Source organism: Hydra viridissima, unplaced genomic scaffold (assembly GCF_058129835.1).
Source record: "Hydra viridissima isolate aposymbiotic clone 2 unplaced genomic scaffold, HvirCarnegie_v1 scaffold_1, whole genome shotgun sequence".
Classification (NCBI taxonomy): Eukaryota; Metazoa; Cnidaria; class Hydrozoa; order Anthoathecata; family Hydridae; genus Hydra; species Hydra viridissima.
The window spans coordinates 4,735,189-4,752,080 of NW_028324300.1; the positions used below are offsets into that span (position 1 = coordinate 4,735,189).

At 30.7% G+C, this 16,892-nt stretch overlaps 3 protein-coding genes across 11 annotated transcripts; 2 read left to right on the forward strand and 1 right to left on the reverse strand.

Annotated features, from left to right (window-relative positions):
* The first annotated feature begins 1,026 nt into the window (after positions 1-1,026).
* LOC145188024 (vesicular inhibitory amino acid transporter-like) lies at positions 1,027-3,746 on the forward strand. 2 transcript variants are annotated; one of them, XM_090096424.1, is made up of 4 exons: positions 1,027-1,465; positions 1,631-1,790; positions 2,055-2,258; positions 2,402-3,746. In XM_090096424.1, the coding sequence occupies exons 2-4, from the start codon at positions 1,643-1,645 to the stop codon at positions 3,601-3,603; spliced, it is 1,554 nt and encodes a 517-aa protein (XP_089952550.1). In that variant the 5' UTR covers positions 1,027-1,465; positions 1,631-1,642; the 3' UTR covers positions 3,604-3,746. The 2 variants fall into 2 exon arrangements, with proteins under 2 accessions (XP_089952550.1, XP_089952557.1); XM_090096431.1 differs by lacking the exons at positions 1,027-1,465; positions 1,631-1,790 and having other exon boundaries at positions 2,137-2,258; positions 2,385-3,746.
* Positions 3,747-6,253: 2,507 nt separating this feature from the next.
* Positions 6,254-12,071, reverse strand: LOC145187410 (uncharacterized). 4 transcript variants are annotated; one of them, XM_090096461.1, is made up of 5 exons: positions 11,837-12,071; positions 11,246-11,670; positions 9,874-10,069; positions 9,611-9,769; positions 6,254-7,593 (listed from the first exon to the last, which is right to left on the reverse strand). In XM_090096461.1, exons 3-5 carry the CDS (start codon positions 10,055-10,057, stop codon positions 6,383-6,385), a joined length of 1,554 nt encoding a protein of 517 aa, XP_089952587.1. In that variant the 5' UTR covers positions 10,058-10,069; positions 11,246-11,670; positions 11,837-12,071; the 3' UTR covers positions 6,254-6,382. The 4 variants fall into 4 exon arrangements, with proteins under 4 accessions (XP_089952587.1, XP_079919920.2, XP_079919921.2 ...); XM_080063794.2 differs by lacking the exons at positions 11,246-11,670; positions 11,837-12,071 and adding an exon at positions 10,365-10,544; XM_080063795.2 differs by lacking the exons at positions 11,246-11,670; positions 11,837-12,071 and adding an exon at positions 10,358-10,544.
* A 133-nt stretch (positions 12,072-12,204) lies between these two features.
* Positions 12,205-14,951, forward strand: LOC145187412 (vesicular inhibitory amino acid transporter-like). 5 transcript variants are annotated; one of them, XM_090095207.1, is made up of 5 exons: positions 12,209-12,276; positions 12,447-12,497; positions 12,672-12,837; positions 13,198-13,395; positions 13,588-14,951. In XM_090095207.1, exons 3-5 carry the CDS (start codon positions 12,732-12,734, stop codon positions 14,784-14,786), a joined length of 1,503 nt encoding a protein of 500 aa, XP_089951333.1. In that variant the 5' UTR covers positions 12,209-12,276; positions 12,447-12,497; positions 12,672-12,731; the 3' UTR covers positions 14,787-14,951. The 5 variants fall into 5 exon arrangements, with proteins under 5 accessions (XP_089951345.1, XP_089951333.1, XP_089951316.1 ...); XM_090095190.1 differs by having other exon boundaries at positions 12,222-12,276; positions 12,715-12,837; XM_090095219.1 differs by lacking the exon at positions 12,447-12,497 and having other exon boundaries at positions 12,205-12,276; positions 12,715-12,837.
* The last annotated feature ends 1,941 nt before the right edge of the window (positions 14,952-16,892 follow it).

Sequence of the window (16,892 nt, forward strand, 5' to 3'; positions counted from 1 at the left end):
TACTTACTGTACTACATCGGGGCTTCTTGTTGCTTCAAGTATTTGTGGTTTATAACACCATGCAACCCATTTTATTATTTCCTTTTGTTTTATGTTTTAGAAGAGAGCCAATTTTAAATATGGTTTTGAATGCACCATATCCTGTTCTATTTAATGCTAAAAACACTGGTGTGGTGAGGTATGCAACTGAAAATAAGATGAAAGACATGTTTTTATAGAACATATGGTATGGTATTTTCACATAATAAGATCATAGGCTTAACAAATATGATTATAGATGTGGATAATGAGACTCTGCAGCCAAGAATTTGACATCAATAGATAGTAGCCAACAGTGAAACATGGTGGTTTTTCAGCTGTGGTTTTCAGCTGTAGGTGCAGGACAGAATAGTTGAATTTATTGTATGAAACATGGCAAAAAATTCCTTAAGGTGATATTCTTTACTATTTTCTTGCACCCAACATCTCCCTTCCTTTTCCACCTGTAATTTCTCTTGTCGGTGTATATCTTATTTAAACACATTGGTCAAATGTTGAGTTTCTATTTGACAAATAAGTACAAAACGGTGAAAGGAATATTTTGAGAAAATGTAGTTTAAAACGCTGTATATTCAATCAAATTGAGTTTAATGGAGGTTCCCAATTTTTGTACTCCATTTCTTTTGCCTTTTTTTTAATTTATGAAAAAGTGTTAGAAACATTAAATTTTAAACGTGATGTTACACTACGTGATGTTTACCTTCATCAACTACAAGTCGTTTAAAAAGCTTTGCACACACAACCTCGATCAGGAGTTTTTTTAACACAACCTGAGATCGATTGCGCATTTTTTTGTGTTTTCATTCAATTAGATTGCAACTTTTCCATTATAAGCAAAATCGTACTAATTTATTGAACAATATTCTTCAATTATTTATAGCTGTTGTTTATAAGATCGTTTCAAACTTATATATATATTTATATAATTATAAATGATTTATTATCTAAGCCAATTTCAAATATAAACAAACTCTGTCAATACTCAATAAAATTTTCCTTCGAGAATCTTAAATAATTTAACCCAAAAAATCTATTAACTGTCAACCGTATCGTTTAATATCATTCAAGAAGTGCCTTTCAGCATCATCATCTTCATCATCTTTTTCTAATTTTATTTTTTGATAATAAAAGCTGGACGGTAAAAGTAGCGATAAGTTTTTAGCCTGTAGTAGAAACGGTTTGATAGTCATTACCACCGCTGATATAATGCAATAATGTAATGCAACTTTTTTTTTGGCGTGTGTATAATTATGGATTTGCAGTTATTGGATTGTTCTGATTTTAGAAGAAAAAAAAAAAAAAAATCACGAAAACTCTTCAGGTTTGGAGCTTAAAAATTTGTTGAGAATTTTGCAGAGAATTACAGAAGTACAAACGCATTATATAAAAAATAAACCATTCTTTACGATTTCATTTTAATAATTTAGTAAGTCGTATTTTTTTTTTTTTTTTTTATCGAAAAATTTGATATTTTATTCTTGAAGGTTTTCTCTGTTTTCATTACTTGTATGAAAAGTGTTGTTTTTTTTTGTTTGTTTATTTTTCTAGAAACGTTACTTATTGATTTTTTTTTTTTTTTTTTTGCAAACAGCTGCTTTCAACAATGAATACGTCCAATCCAAAAGCCGACCATACGGTTGAAATGACCGACCGTACCCCTCTACTGATCCGAGGAAGTAATTCTACATCGTACTCAAGGGAGAGATCGGATTCTTTGATCTCATCTACTTCACACGTATCCACAACCACAAGTAAGGCTTTGAATTGCAGCTACTAATTATTCAGTAATCCTTAAACAAAATCTCATCGTATACTGCAGAACCGTGTCTGATTGCAGCTGTAACCTTTTTTAAACTATAACTCTCATTAGTTAAAAACTAAAAATTTTTTGAAAAGAATTTTTATAATGTTTTTATTTTCGTAAAATATTCAAAAGATTATAATGAAGGATGCTTATGATGAATGATGATATAGATGAGTATTTTATTTTAACATCAGATTTATTATTTCATTAGCGTTTAGCAAATTCAGCTTAGTCGATGATACAGAGGCGCCTAATGAACTCAAGGTGTCTGTTTTATTACCCTCTCTTTGGCACAGCCATCGTGAGAGTACACGTTCAATATTTGAAAACTATCAAACTCAAAATAGTCTTCCGCAAATATCTCAACCGTCCACAAAATCGGAGGGTTTTTCAAACAAATTATCGGTTGATGGAGGTGATTAATTTACTATTGGTATAAATTAGGAAAGCATTTTCAACTTTAAGAATAGTTAATTTTTTACATTTATTCTTTGTGTAAAAGTATTGCAACTGTCCTTTTCTCTTTTTTTTTTTTCGTAAGTGACTATTTTCATACAGGAGCATCGGCTTTACTTGCAATGTGGAATATATTACCTTTGGCGAGCTCTGTCTTTAGTTTGCCTTATTGCGTCGCTGTAGGTGGTTATATAGTTCTTCCCATAATCTTTTTGATAAGCACAATGGCAGATGCAACAGGGATACTCTTGGTTGACTGCATGTATGAAAACCCGCCAAAAAGTAAAGAGCGCAGAAAAGTGCATTCAAACTACGTCGATATTGCTCGAAGTACTTGGGGTGAATATGGCGCAAAACTGATGAATTTTGTTTTGGTGTTTTACTTGTTCTCGGGTTGCGTTTTAAATATTTTGTTAATAGGAAAAAGTATTTATGATATACTTCATCCTCACACGAACCTATCTTTCACGTCTTTGACGATTTTGTTCTCGGTGTCAGTGTACCCCACATTGTTCGTTAGAAAAATTTCAGTTCTTTCTTACTTAAGCATGGCCGCTTTTACGTCTCTTTTTGTCGCCGTCCTAGCCATAATGGTTGCCTTCATACTAGAAACTGGAAACTGGAGTTATCATGTGAAAGAGATTCCGGCAATAAATTTAAAGGGGTTACCTTTAGCCGTAAGCATCATTACCCTTACGTGTGTTGTACATACCGTACTTCCAAAGATCGAGTCTAGTATGCAAGACTGTACAAAAATCAATCGGGTCCTTCATCAGTCCTACGCAGTAACAGCAGTTCTTAAGTTCTTTATAGCATCTTTTGGTTGTTTTACCTACGGGTTATCTACACAAAGTATTGTCACTTTGAATGTCGCGTTAGATAACGAGTTCGCACATGTAACATGTGCCTTAGCTCTGCTAATTTATGCTATTCTAAATTACCCGATGGGAATGTTTATTGTTAGTGAGTTTGTTGATAGTTTTACTGAAAACACGATAATAGAGAAAAAGAAGATTTACTTTTATTCTTGGATAGCTGGTTCTCGTTTTTTATTGGTTTCTGTTACTGTGGCAATTGCAGTTTTTGTTCCACATTTTGCAATTATTTTAGCATTGCGTGGGAGTCTGATTGGAACATTTTTAGTGTTCATTTTTCCGTGTTATTTTCACTTGAAGTTGAAATGGAGAACTTTATCTGTAAAACAGCGATGTTGGGATTTCTTTCTGTTAATAACAGGTGCAATCTTTGGAGCAACTGGTTTTTATGCCTCTGTAAACAGGCTGATTGCTGTGATAAATAGTTAAGGTCTGTAAAATGACAATACCAACTCTACTTTTTATTTTCTTCTACGTCTGTAAAAAAGGATAACTTAGATTTATGTAAAAGCTATTTGCTGCGGGTAGAGAAAACGATTTCTCTTTTAAAAGAAACACTCTTTTAAAACAAATATCTGATTTATCTTCTTAAAGGATGGTCTTTTTAAAACGTGTTTAACATGTGGAAAAGTAGTTAGCCATTTATATAGAGAGGTATCGTTGTCAAAGAGCATTACTAGATGTTAATAGACGGAAAACATGTTACCTAAAATTTACAGATAACATATCTATTAATATCTACAGGATTTTTTCCATAATCATGGGATTTTTTGTTTTTTTTTTAAAAATGAAAATTATTTAGACATATTTTCCATTCTTTTCTTTTAAAAAAATCAATTTTTAATATTATTTTGAAAGTAGTTTATATATAAGTAAAAGCTAGTTATTTAAAAGCAACTAATAATAATCCGAAATCTTTGACCTTTTTTATAGGGTCGTTAAGTGTTCAAACATTCAAAACCACCTCCTTAAATCTTGCTAAAAAAAGAAAGCACGCTAGTTAAGAATCTTAAAATGTTAACGTAAAATATTAATATTAATATTTAATCTAAAAATGTTAACGTAAAATATTAATATTAAGGTTTTATAGCATTTCCTCATTTACATACTGACTTTATGTTCTCAATTCTTCAATTTACCCCTTCAATTTTTATCCCCTTCAATTTTTATCATCTTTTTAAAAAGTCTTAGGATTGGTTTGTTTTTGACATTTTTTTTTTGATCGCATGATGAAATAAGTTTAATTAGGATCCCTTAGGAATTAAATTTTTTATTTCCCCAAAGCTTAAGGCGTTCCCCCAAGCTCAATAACCTTTACCTGAACAGATTCTGAGTAATAACTCTTGAGTTTATTCAGGTTGCTGACTCAGAAACAACAGAAAATACAAGCATTTAATTAAAATTAGAACTGAAAAGATTCAACTTTTAATAGCAACTGAGTAAAGGTAAATCTTGGCCGGATGTTCTTTCTTTCCTTGGTGCAAAACTCCAGGTTGTGGTCCTGGTCTAGGCGTTTGAAAAAATTTATATGCACAAATAGGCTTTTAATTTAAACAATAAATGGTTATTGATTGTTTTCATACCAATTGAAAAACCTAGTGCACCTACATTTGCTTTAAATCCTGACCGTCTGTACTAACATTATTGCTTTAAATAGTTTTCCTTAGTTGAAAAAGAAATTCTGAGTGGTCAGCAATATGTGTTTTGGTTTTTACACACAGATATTGTGTAAAGATTTATAAATGTAACATAAATAGGAAGTTTCAAATGAGAAAACAATTTCAAAACACTTTTTTTAAAAATTTATCTCTGTAATGTTATCATAAAAAGACTATTTAGTGCTTCGTTTTATGTGTTTGGTAAGGAAAGACACAGGTTACTAGGCACAAAATTTGAGGAGAATTTTTCGTTGAAAGTTGTTAAGCGTGTATTATTTAAAAATTAAGTAGTTCAGTATTATTCTTTCTTAACCGGGTTTTTTTAACTGCAAAACCGCGCTCTGAATGTGGATGAGCTAAGATCGCACTTCATTTCGTAGCTTGAACCTCGAACTAGAACTGTAATAAGCTAGGGCGGGGCTAGTTGAGCAATTTTTACTAAATCTAATAGGTCTCTTGAACGGTGAGTCGAATTTACATAATTTTTTCACTACTAAAAAATTTTATCTGCTAAAAATTGCTTAAGAAAAAAAAGCTTTTTTAGATTTGTTTGAGAAAATATTCCCTAAAGTTTACCGAGCTGCTCAACCTACCCCAGCGGGGGTTAAGTTGAGCAGCTGTGTAGGCTAAGTTAAAAATAAAGTTAGTAAATTAAAATTTTTATTTCTGAACTTTTGACTATATTTTTATGACTAAGTAATATTTAGGTAGAAATATTTTTAAAAGAAGGAAAAATTGTACAGTTTTAAATCACATTTACATATTTTTTTAAAAAAAGGGTTTCAGATATTTTTTTTCAGATAAATTGTTAAGAATATTTAATAATGATTAATTTAAAAGTGTTTATGGACCTAAAAATGTTTACCCAGCGAAATTTGTTCTCCGTATCCAATAATGCCGTTTTATTAATTAGCTTTATCAATTTTTTTCAAGCCTGCTCAACTTATCCCGACTTGACTAGGTGACACAAAAGTTAGGTTATAAAAAGAGCTGTAATACTTTGGGAAGAATGGCTAAGTATAATCGAAAGTCAAATAAATGGGTAAAATATCAACACTTAAGTGATGCCAGATAAATGTTTTTTTAAGAATCGAAGAGAAAAATAGCAAAAGGTTTCGGTCTTTTTTGGTCTAAAATCGAAAAAGTGTCCGTGCATCTCACTTGACCGCAGTCCAACAACCATTCGATGCGCATCGTATTACCATTATTTATACCTATCTTTCATCCATTAGATGTTTTTTATTTGATGCGTAGTTTTTGAGATATTTTAGTTACCCAACTTGCCCCTATGCTCAACTAGCCCCGCCCTACCCTACTTTTTTTCTGTTTAGGCAAAAGCTTGATTAAATCAGGTTTAACTTATTCTCTGTTGGAAGTGTATGAGTATAAGGATCGCAGGGTGCAAATTAAGCTATAAAACATTTTGCTTTAAGAAACTTGGTTCATTTCGAACTTTGTTCACAGCATCTTTACAATAAATAAAACATTTTCAAACTATGCTCTAAAACATTATTTAAACTAAAAAACCCACCAACATTTTTCGATTTTTCTTAGCCATGACCAGACTTAACTGTTGAAATAATATGAACTAATGCTGAGTAAAAACCAGCGACGCCGATCAATGTTCCGCATATCAATAGTAAAATTTCCAAACATCGTTGCCACTTCGCTAAAACTTTCCATTTCAACTTAAGATGAAAATAGCAAGGGAAAATAAACATTAAACAAGTACCCAACACGCTACCGCGTATCGATAGTAACACTCCAAAATAAGGCATAATTATTGCAACTATGACAGATAACGATACAGTGATCAAGCGTGTAGCTGCAACCCATCCATAGAGCAGCATTTTGTTTTTTTCAATCTTTGTATCGTCGATTAAACTATCTATAGACTCACTCACAAGGAACATAGACAAGGGGTAATTAAACATGGCATAACCAATTAATCCAAGAGAAGAAATAATGTTTACCGATTGATTAACGGACGCCGCATTCAAAGTTATCATAGTTTGAGTGTTTAAACCAAACGTAATTGAGCCAAATAAAGCCATTATAAACTTTAGAATTGCGGTCAAAATGAACGATTGATGGATTGCCTGATTAATTTTTGTGCTATCTCTCATGCTTCCCTCGACTTGTGGAAGTATAGAATGGGTTGAGCACGAAAGCATTATAATGCCTAAAGAAAACAGAAAACCATCCAAATGCAAAACATCAATCTTATTGATATTGCTTTTCCAATTTCCAGATTCAATGAAAAATAGGACAAATATAGTGATAACTCCCACTACTAAGGAGGTCAGCGCCGTCATACTGAAGTAGGCAAGAACTGTAAGTTTTCTAATGAACAATGGCGGATACACCAAAACAGAAAATATTGCGGTCACTGATCCGAACGAAAGACTTGTAAAAGGATGAAGTAAGTTGTAGACGTTTTTACCTAGTATTAGAATATTTACGACAACGCCTGTAAATTGATACGTAACCAAAGTTAAATTTAGGATTTTACCGCCTTTTTCTCCCCAGACTGCACGCGCGATATCAATGTAGCTAGCATGTACTCTCTTCCTCAGCTTACTTTTCGGCGATATAGCATATAAACAGTCAGCTAATAACATTTGAGATGCATCAGCCATTATGCTTATAAGAATGATGGTTACGAGGACAAAATAACCGCCATCCATAACGCAAAAAGGCATGCTGAATATAGATGTTCCCAAAGGTAAAATGTTTAACATTGCTAGTGGTATTGATGCACCTAAAAAAAGCAAACTAAAGTTTATTGAAATGCACCTAAAATCTAATTTATATGACAGAAACAAACGTAATGAACGTAGTAGCTTCCCAAAAACATAAACAAAAGAATGATGAGACAAGATTTTTTTTTTTTTTTTATTGTTAAAATTTTATTATTCATCTCTATGTTAAGTTAATTGAGAAAAGAAAAAAAATCGAACTTGATTCAAAGAAAAAAATGGCTAAAATTAATTTTTAAACGTAATTTTCACTAAACTCACTCATTTTCTAGCAGGCTGAAAAAAACCATCATCAAAATTGATTCAAAATTAAAAAGTATTATTATAAGATATTTGTATTTGTCTATTTTATCGGTATTATATTTTATTGTACAATATTAGATAATCATTTGCATTTCTGCAATTTAGAAGGCAAAAACAAAAAAAAAATTTTTTTAGTTTATTTTAGCTTTTAAAAAAACAGTATTTGGTGATTTTTTGACACCGTACTTAGAAGATCATTGGTGCAACGCTCAACAAAATTTAGTTGTGAATTTAGTAAAAATCAAAGTAAGAAAATCAGTGAAGAAACTGGAAACCCATTTAGCACGATGGCCACCTGTCATGACCAAAAAATTTAATATAACGCGGTGGCCGCCACGACCAAAACATTTCGTGTGATTGCAACAACGGAGGCTATTTACGGAAAAAGAAAAAGAAAAAAAGACATCTGAAAAAATTTTGTTGGCCAGATCAAGAAAGCCAGGCTTAAAGGTGCCAAAAAATTGGCAGACAAAGTTGAAAAAAGCTCACAGTGTCAGAGTTACACCCAAAACTATTTGAAACAGAACTAGAAATGAAGATTTCGACGTAGATTAGCCTGATAAAGCCATAATTGACTAAGAAACATTTTTAAAAAAAATTAGTTTTACTCAAAAGTATTCGTCTTATCGATGGAAGAAGTTTTTGTGAATGTTGTCTGGAGAAAAAACATGTAAGCTTATGATTTAGCTGCTGAGAAGCACCGTTCAATTTTATGTTGTTAATGTGATGGTTTGGGGCACATTGACTTGGCGAGGAGTAGAAAAACTAACCTTTATCAATTCTACATTGAACGCTAAGATTTGCATTAACATTTTGAAAGACAACTAAGCCTACGCTCAAAAACAGCGGCATGGTCATAGTTTTGTAATCCAATATGATAAAGATCCTAAAGTAACTAAGGAATAGTTCATTTAAAAAGATATAGATGTTATAGTACAGTCACCAGGCTGGATAGCACAGTCACCAGGCTTTAATCAAAATAAATATTTATGCAATTCTAGATCAAAAAATTGAGGATCGGGCTTTTAGAAGAAGACTTCAAAGAAGCTATTGGAAAAGCAATAGTCGAACCAATTTAACAACCTGTGGCGGCTGAAAGTAAGGCTGTCGAAGCTCCAACAAAATATTAGCTTTGAATTCCTTGGTTAAAACTTTTTTTTATTTTTAGAAAGATTCAGTGAGTTCATTAAAAACACTTACTTTAAGTTACGTCACACTAAATATTTCATATTTTTAACCAATTTTGTTTAAAATTCATATTTTAATGCTGTTATTTTTTTAGAAAAAATACACAAGGTATGGCTCATTTCATTGAATAAAATTTTTAAAAAATCTTTGTTCTGTTTATTTTTTATGCTCTATATTATGATAATGCATGTATATCCTAACCTAATATAGTAAAGTTTAATTTTCATAAAGAAAAAAAAGGTCTACTTAAAATAATCGAGTTCTTCCTCCTTACCCAGGTTTTTTTAACAACTTGAGATTTATGGAATGGGGAAGGGGGAGGGGTTAACTCACACATTTATGGAAATTACCGTTTTTAATAGAAAGATTTTAAAGTAACGTTATGTAAATTTACTTGAACTGTGTTGTTTTTTAAGGATTTAGTACAGAAAATGCAGCTGAGCACAAAACGATTGGTCGGTGAAAGTAAACACGAGAAACTTACTCAAATAATTTAAGTTTGAAAATATTTGAAAAAAAAACACTCACCTCTGTCATTCGATAATTTTTCAACAAAACTAAACTTTGAATTCACAGGTAGAAAACTTTTACTCATAATCTGAGCTCGACAATTTTCAAACAGGGAGCGTGTGATTTTGCGATTGCTGAGAGAAATGGACGGTAGAAACAAAGATGCTTGAATGTCATCTACGCGATAGATAAAAACATGGATTTATACAAGCATGTTCATAAATTTAAATAACCACTCATCCATTCAGCTATCTAACTGCAATTCACGCATACATACTCACATAAGGAGATCGAAGACGCCACTACTTCTTTGGAGACTTCTTTTGAATGTTGATTATGACCATGACCGTGAGGACTTGATTCTGAAGACTCATATATATTTATCGAGCCAGCGTCAGAGAATGAAACATCCACATCTTTTTCAGGAATGAAAAACGAAGTGGTTTTAACATTCCTATGTTCCATATCAGAAATTGGCTAAAAATTTGTCCCCCAAAAAAATTAGTGTGGTTGTTAGAGTACCTCGGTTTAAGGGGAACCAAGATGTAAAATGGGTTTTGTTTTTTGTTTTTTTTAATCATCGAAATTTTTTAAATCATTAATATTCTAAATTGATAATAATTTAAATCAATAATCATACATGTAAACTATTTTTAATCATTGATTGTTGTTCTTTCAAGTTTTTATTAAAAAATTTCTAAACATATAAAAGCCAAAGTTACGTGAGTGTTTATGAATTTATTAATGAAAAGAATACACATTTACTTCCTACCGAAACGCTAACTCATGTTAATTCCAACAAAGATATTGTAACCTTCGTTCTTTACCTTAAACTAGAAGATAGCAATCTTTATTTTACTTGAATTTTAAATTATAATTACGCTTTCAGTTTTAAAAGCCGATTTATTTTTTTAAATATTTTTTCTCATTTAAAGTCTTCGAACAGTTGCCATTGCATTGCAATCCGAACAAAGTTTGTTTTATTAAAAAAAAAAAAAAAAAAAAGCAATTATAGCATTGCAGTTACGCATAATTTTTAGCAGTTCAACTGTTAAGCTCACGCTAAAAAAAGAACTTGAATACATCATGTTAATTATTTGATCGATATTTTATCTCTTTTAAAACTCTTTTTTATGGGTGCTACTTACAAATTTTTGTAAAATTCTACATTTATTATGTGATTTATTTATTTATTTTTTTTTTCATTTTCTTTTTCTCCTTTTTTTTTTTTTTTTAATCTTACTTAGGTCATTGTGTGTTTTATTAGTAAGTTACTATTTGCTATTTAATATCAATCAATATCAATATTTTTTATTAAAATATTGATATTGATTGATATTAAAATATGGGTGGATCTAGTTAAGAATCTCGTCATCAAACACCATCAATGAGCTTTAAAGAGTTGCGTTGGCAGTAGTGTAAAAAAAAGAAGCCTTCTCAAAAATAAACAATTCTGCTCATTATATTCTTAAGTTCAAACTTATGTCCAAAGACTCAATCATACAAAAATTCAAAGTTTCAATCATAAAAAAATTTTTTTACAGTTTCTTCCCATGGTATTCTGTGCCCCGCCACCCTTTACAATTGCTTGCTTGGTCCAAAACCGTCGATTTAATGATACATAAAGTTAGTTACAATAAAACATTATTTTACCTGGCCTCTTTAATTTTCTTAGGCCAGTGAAGTTTTTAGACAAAACGTTTTCTCGTAGCTGATGGTTTCTTTCTTTTTGTAATATCCCCCACTACTTAAGCTGTACTCCATCACTCTAAAACTCGTGCCAACATTCTCAACAGTATTTCGCCTCTAATAAAACACGGGTGTATAATTTTTTTATTTTGGAGCAAAAATTAAAAAAATAAAAAGTAAAAACGCTACCAAATAAGGTTGATATGTACATATAATAAAGAGATGTATATAACACACATAAGAAATAAATTTTATTTGAAAAAACAAAATTAGAAAATTCATTATTTTCATTCTTTTGTTTAATTGTTTGTGTCAGAGGGGGTTTGGAAGCTAGATGGTTGTATTCAATTAATGATGCAGTAACTTTATGAATTGCTTCTGAAATTATCCTGGAAGACAAAAACACTGATTGCATTACAAATAATGTGAAGTTTTTAATTTAGTCAGAAATTTTTCAAAGTTGTCCTCCAATTAAAATTTTTCTGAGGAATAAAACTAAAAATAAAAGATTATTACAATATTTTATCAATGAAGCCACCATGTTACACTAATTACCCACTCGCCTAAGACTTGCACCAGTTGCTAGGGTTTTCCCAAACTTCTTGTATATCGTTTGAAAAGATTGATCTAAAGTAATTTGTTTACAAGTGCAAATCGATTAGAAAAAAATTTCAATTGAAAATAAGTTATGTTAATATGGGGCGAAAAGATTCTTTTTGCTATTTCGACAAAATTTTAAAATCTTCTTCAGGATATCAGTTTGTCTCCTGATGATTTTTCGTCATTTGGCTTTCAAATTTATTAAATGCATTGTTTTTATTTATAATTTTGCTCTTTTGTGTTTGAGATAACTGTTTCTTCTTTCCAATCTAAATTATTAAACGTGGGATTATTTATTGATAAGGTTAGTTCATAACATTTTTAGTGTGAATAAACGCTTCAAAAATTTACGTAATTGGAAAAAAGTTAGCATGTCCAACGGATTTTAATAAGAGGTTTTGATCTTTTTTTTTTTTTTCTTTATTTTAATTTTCGGTGTTGTTAGTCTCTATCAATATCATTATGCTTATATGAGATTAAATTGATGCAAATAATAAGTTGAGTCAGAATAGCATTTGGGAGGAGTTGAGGAATTTACCGATAGATAAATTATATTTGTTTTGAGTTTATGGCAAGTTCGTTGCTGACAACAGATGAATGCAATTAAAGTACAGCTGTAAGTATACAAATAAAACGTCGAGCTACTAACTCATTCTTCCTGGAACCCCTCTAACTGCTCCACCCTTTTCTCTAGTTTTTCAAAAAAGAAAAACTGAGAAAGTACATTAAAGCAAAAAATTCTCAATTTCAGTTTAACTAGTTTAAAAATGAAGCTTTTTTTTTTTCTTAGTTTCGATTTTTTTTAATATACCATACTTATGCGTTTTACTAAGCTCAACTAAATATACGAATGATTCCATCTAAAGACGTCACACCTCTTTCGTCTAATAATGTAAACAAGTTGGTATGCGTTCAGCAGATGTCAGATTTAACAACTTCGATGGTTTCCATAGAATGTAAGTAAAAGCCACGAAATTGAATTATTCAATATTCAAATTATTTAGTCTCCTAATAAAATTAGTATTTTTATTTTAATAATTATATATAATATACAATATAAGATGATGTAAAGAATAACAATAAAATATTTTTCAAAAAAAAATTATTTTACAGTTATAAATGTACACAACTCAAAATTTAAATTGGGTTTCATTTTTTGTTTATTTATAAAGTTCTTGTGTTAGTAATAAAAATTACATGAAAAAATGTAAAAGTAAATTTAAACAAATAAAAAGAGTGAGCACAATAAATTAAATACAGCAACTTTTAAAAATCATTTAAATTTACAAATTTTACCATCCAAATTGAATTTTCAGCGCCAACCGTTAAAGAACCAACTTCAAGTGAAAATCCGTCTTCTTCGATTCTTCCATCTTTGTTGATTAGCTATCGTGATAGCACTCGAACAATATTTGAAAATTACCAATTGCAAATAAACAACCATCGAGGAAGCGTTCTGTCATCTAATAGTTCAATTTTTGATAACCTGGTAGAAAAGTTGTCTGCTGACAGAGGTAGGTCATCATATCATGATTAGAGTTTCTTAAATGATTACTAATCCAATTTTGATCAAAATGATCATAATGGTTTTTGTTGTTTACGTTGTTATAGGATTCATTTATTGCCGTTTATTTTTAAAAAAGCCAATTCGTATTTATTTAAGAAAAAAGCCGGTGCTTGTTTATTGATCATTTGTAATATCTTAGGTGCCTCTATGGTTCATGCAATGTGGAACATATTACCACTTGGAACATCAGTATTCAGTCTACCATATTGCGTGGTAGTTGGTGGCTATATTGTACTTCCTTTAATTTTTATCATAAGTGCAATGGCCGATGCTACCGGAATTCTCTTAGTTGACTGCTTATACATAGTGTCTCATAAAACAAAACAGCGCCGAAGAGTGAACTCAAATTACGTTGATATTGCTCGAAGTGTATGGGGTGAGCGAGGTGCACATATTTTTAACGCTTTTTTAGTGTTCTATTTATTCTCCGGATGTGTAGTAAACGTTATAGTTTTGGGTAAAAATATTTACGACTTACTCCATCCAAGTACAAATTTATCGTTTGGGTTGCTGACAATGATATTTTCTGTGTTGATTTATCCCACTTTGTTTGTCAAAAAACTCACAATTTTGGCTTATCTCAGCATGGCCGCTGTATTTTCAGTTCTGGTTGGAATTTTTACTATATTAGTAGCGTTTTTTTTTGAAATTGAAAACTGGAAAATCAATATCAACGATATATCTGAAACGAACATCAATGGATTGTCATTAGCCTTAGGAATAATAATGCTATCTTGCGAGGTGCATTCTGTGTTGCCTCATGCTGAAGGCAGTATGAAAGAGAGTTCAAAAATTAATCGTGTCCTTCATCAATCCTATCTAGCAACAGCTGTAGTAAAGTTTCTTGTCGCATTTTTAGGTTCCCTCGCATATGGTTTATTGACTCAAAGCATAGTTACCTTAAATATTGCCACCGCCAATCGCCCTGCTCATATTGTCTGCTCTCTGACTTTACTGGTTTATGCTATTTTGAACTACCCTTTGAATATGTTTATAATAAGTGAACTTATTGACAGTTTAATTGAAAGCACGAAGATTAAATCAAGTCAATTGATCTTCTACTTGTGGGTAGCATGTACGCGTTTAGTGTTAACAACGCTCACTGTAGTGGTTGCTGTATTTGTGCCATACTTCGCAGTTGTTTTGGGTTTACGTGGAAGCCTTATTGGGACTTGCCTGATATTTATATTCCCCTGTTATTTTCATTTAAAACTTAAATGGAGCTTATTATCGCGCCGTCAAAGAATTTGGGACATCTTTCTTATTGTAATCGGAACATTATTTGGAGCAGCAGGACTTTATGCGTCTTTAACTCGGTTAATTGCTATTTTTGCGTAAATATTGGAAAACTCTCATGAGATTTATAGATCTTTAAAGAAATATAAACTAAACAATTGAAAACCATTTAGATTTTTAGTTGATGAAGTTTTTATTATTTAAAGGAGAAAAAAGAGAGTTGTGTAATTATTTTTTTAAATGAAATGAAAGAGTTTTTTCTTTCTCTGTGTTTGCTATATTTTGTGTATATGTAGCTCTGATTTGTGGAAAAATTTTTAAAAATAAAGCAAAACAGCATATAAGAAGCTACAAGCTTCTGACAAAATATGAAGGTCCTATCACAAGTTTTCTATTTAGATTCATACTTTTATCAGCTAAGAAATTTCACAAGCGCTTGAGCGTCATAAGCGCTTGAGTATCATTAGCGCTATTTCCACAACAGAGGTATTGCGTAAAATTTTCTTTTTAAAATAATAAATGTCCAGAATTGTTTTAGAAGAACCTTCCTTAAAATGCCGTCAATTAAGTTTGTTTAGTGATGGAATATATCTATATATAGGCCAAATACTGTCAACCTCTTTTCTAAATTGATAATTCATACAGATATAAACACAAGGCAACATTTTACACACGCAGAAACACTGTTCAAATGATTAATAATTAAGACAAACAATTGCGAAAATTTATCCCTACGCTAAAGGCTTTAATGCGTTGAGAAAATTGTAAAAACTCTCAAAATTCTAAAAATGTGATTGTTAAATTTTCTATTTGTTTAGAGATTTTGTAAAAATGAATACCAAAAGTAGTTTTTTTTTTCTTTTTTTTTTTTTGTTTAAATTTTGATCTTGTAAACTAATATTATTGCTTAGGTTTATAACACATACTTAATATATGTTAATTTATTACTAATAACAAAAAGTAGTTCATCTGCAAACCTGTATTCATTGGATTGTTTTCCCAGACGTGTACTATAAAATTTTCTACTATTTAAAACATAAATTTAAATAGTTATTGAAATGTGATGTCGTCACGTCATGCACATGGCCGCCGAGAAAAATTTCAGGCCCCGGGGAAGTTTTCTTAAGGGGCCCTCATTATGATCAATTACATACTCAGGACCAAAAGAAGCGTGCTCTGGTCATTGTAAATGAAAAATAAAAGTTAATTAAATCTTTTAAAAGTCAAAACTATTTAAATATTTTAAAAATTACTTTAAAAAATTGTTTGTACACACGCGGGGCCCCGGGAATCTTCCCCGTCCACCCCCCCTCTCGGCGGCCATGGTCATGCATGAACTACTTTTTAAATTTAGTTGTAAATTGACTACATCAAATCGAAAGTGTAAACAAAGAACTATTGTCCAAATTTAACTATTCAGAACATGGACAACTCGAATGTCCAGTGTGTAAATATCGAGCTTTTTTTAATGGCAAGCAAAGCTGGTTTGCTGATTTTTTAAAATCAGCATATCAGCTTTGCACACAAAAAAGCATAATGAAGAAAGAAAGGAGGGGGAGGGGGAGCTCTTTAAATAAATTGACAAACTTGTATCAGCTGGCAGTAAATCTGTAGTTTTTTGGAGTTCAAGATACTTTTTTTTTTCAAAACTCATAAAATATTTCAAAGCTGTTATAAATATTCAAAACTGTTATAAATATTGATAACAATAGCTATTGTTAATCGACTGTATCGACTTGATATTAATTCTCCAGAGGTAAAAAGCGCAATTTGTCACATTTTAATCAATCTTTTGATTAGACTTTTTTGTTTTATTTGGATGACCTTTAATAAGATTTTCAAAGAAATTTTTATTTGATGATGGTTTGTGTTTATTTCAGTTGTCCGAATGATAAAGAGTTTGATGATGTGATTTTTGAAATCAATTGATGTTGTATTTATTGTTAAATATTTTCAAATAACTGAGTTTCTCTCTTTCGTTTCAAAATACTCAATTCCTTTTTGTCAACTCTTTCTAGACTCAATCGACAATTGAACATTTGTTTTTTTATAATATGATTTTAATTTCTTTAGCTATCAAAATTTTCATAATTACTTGAATTTTCATTTGTTAAAAGTAAAATTTTATAAAAGTTTTTTTTTAAATCATTAAATACTGTTAAACTGCCCTTTTTTCAAGTCACCATGATTTGGTAACTTAAATGTCTG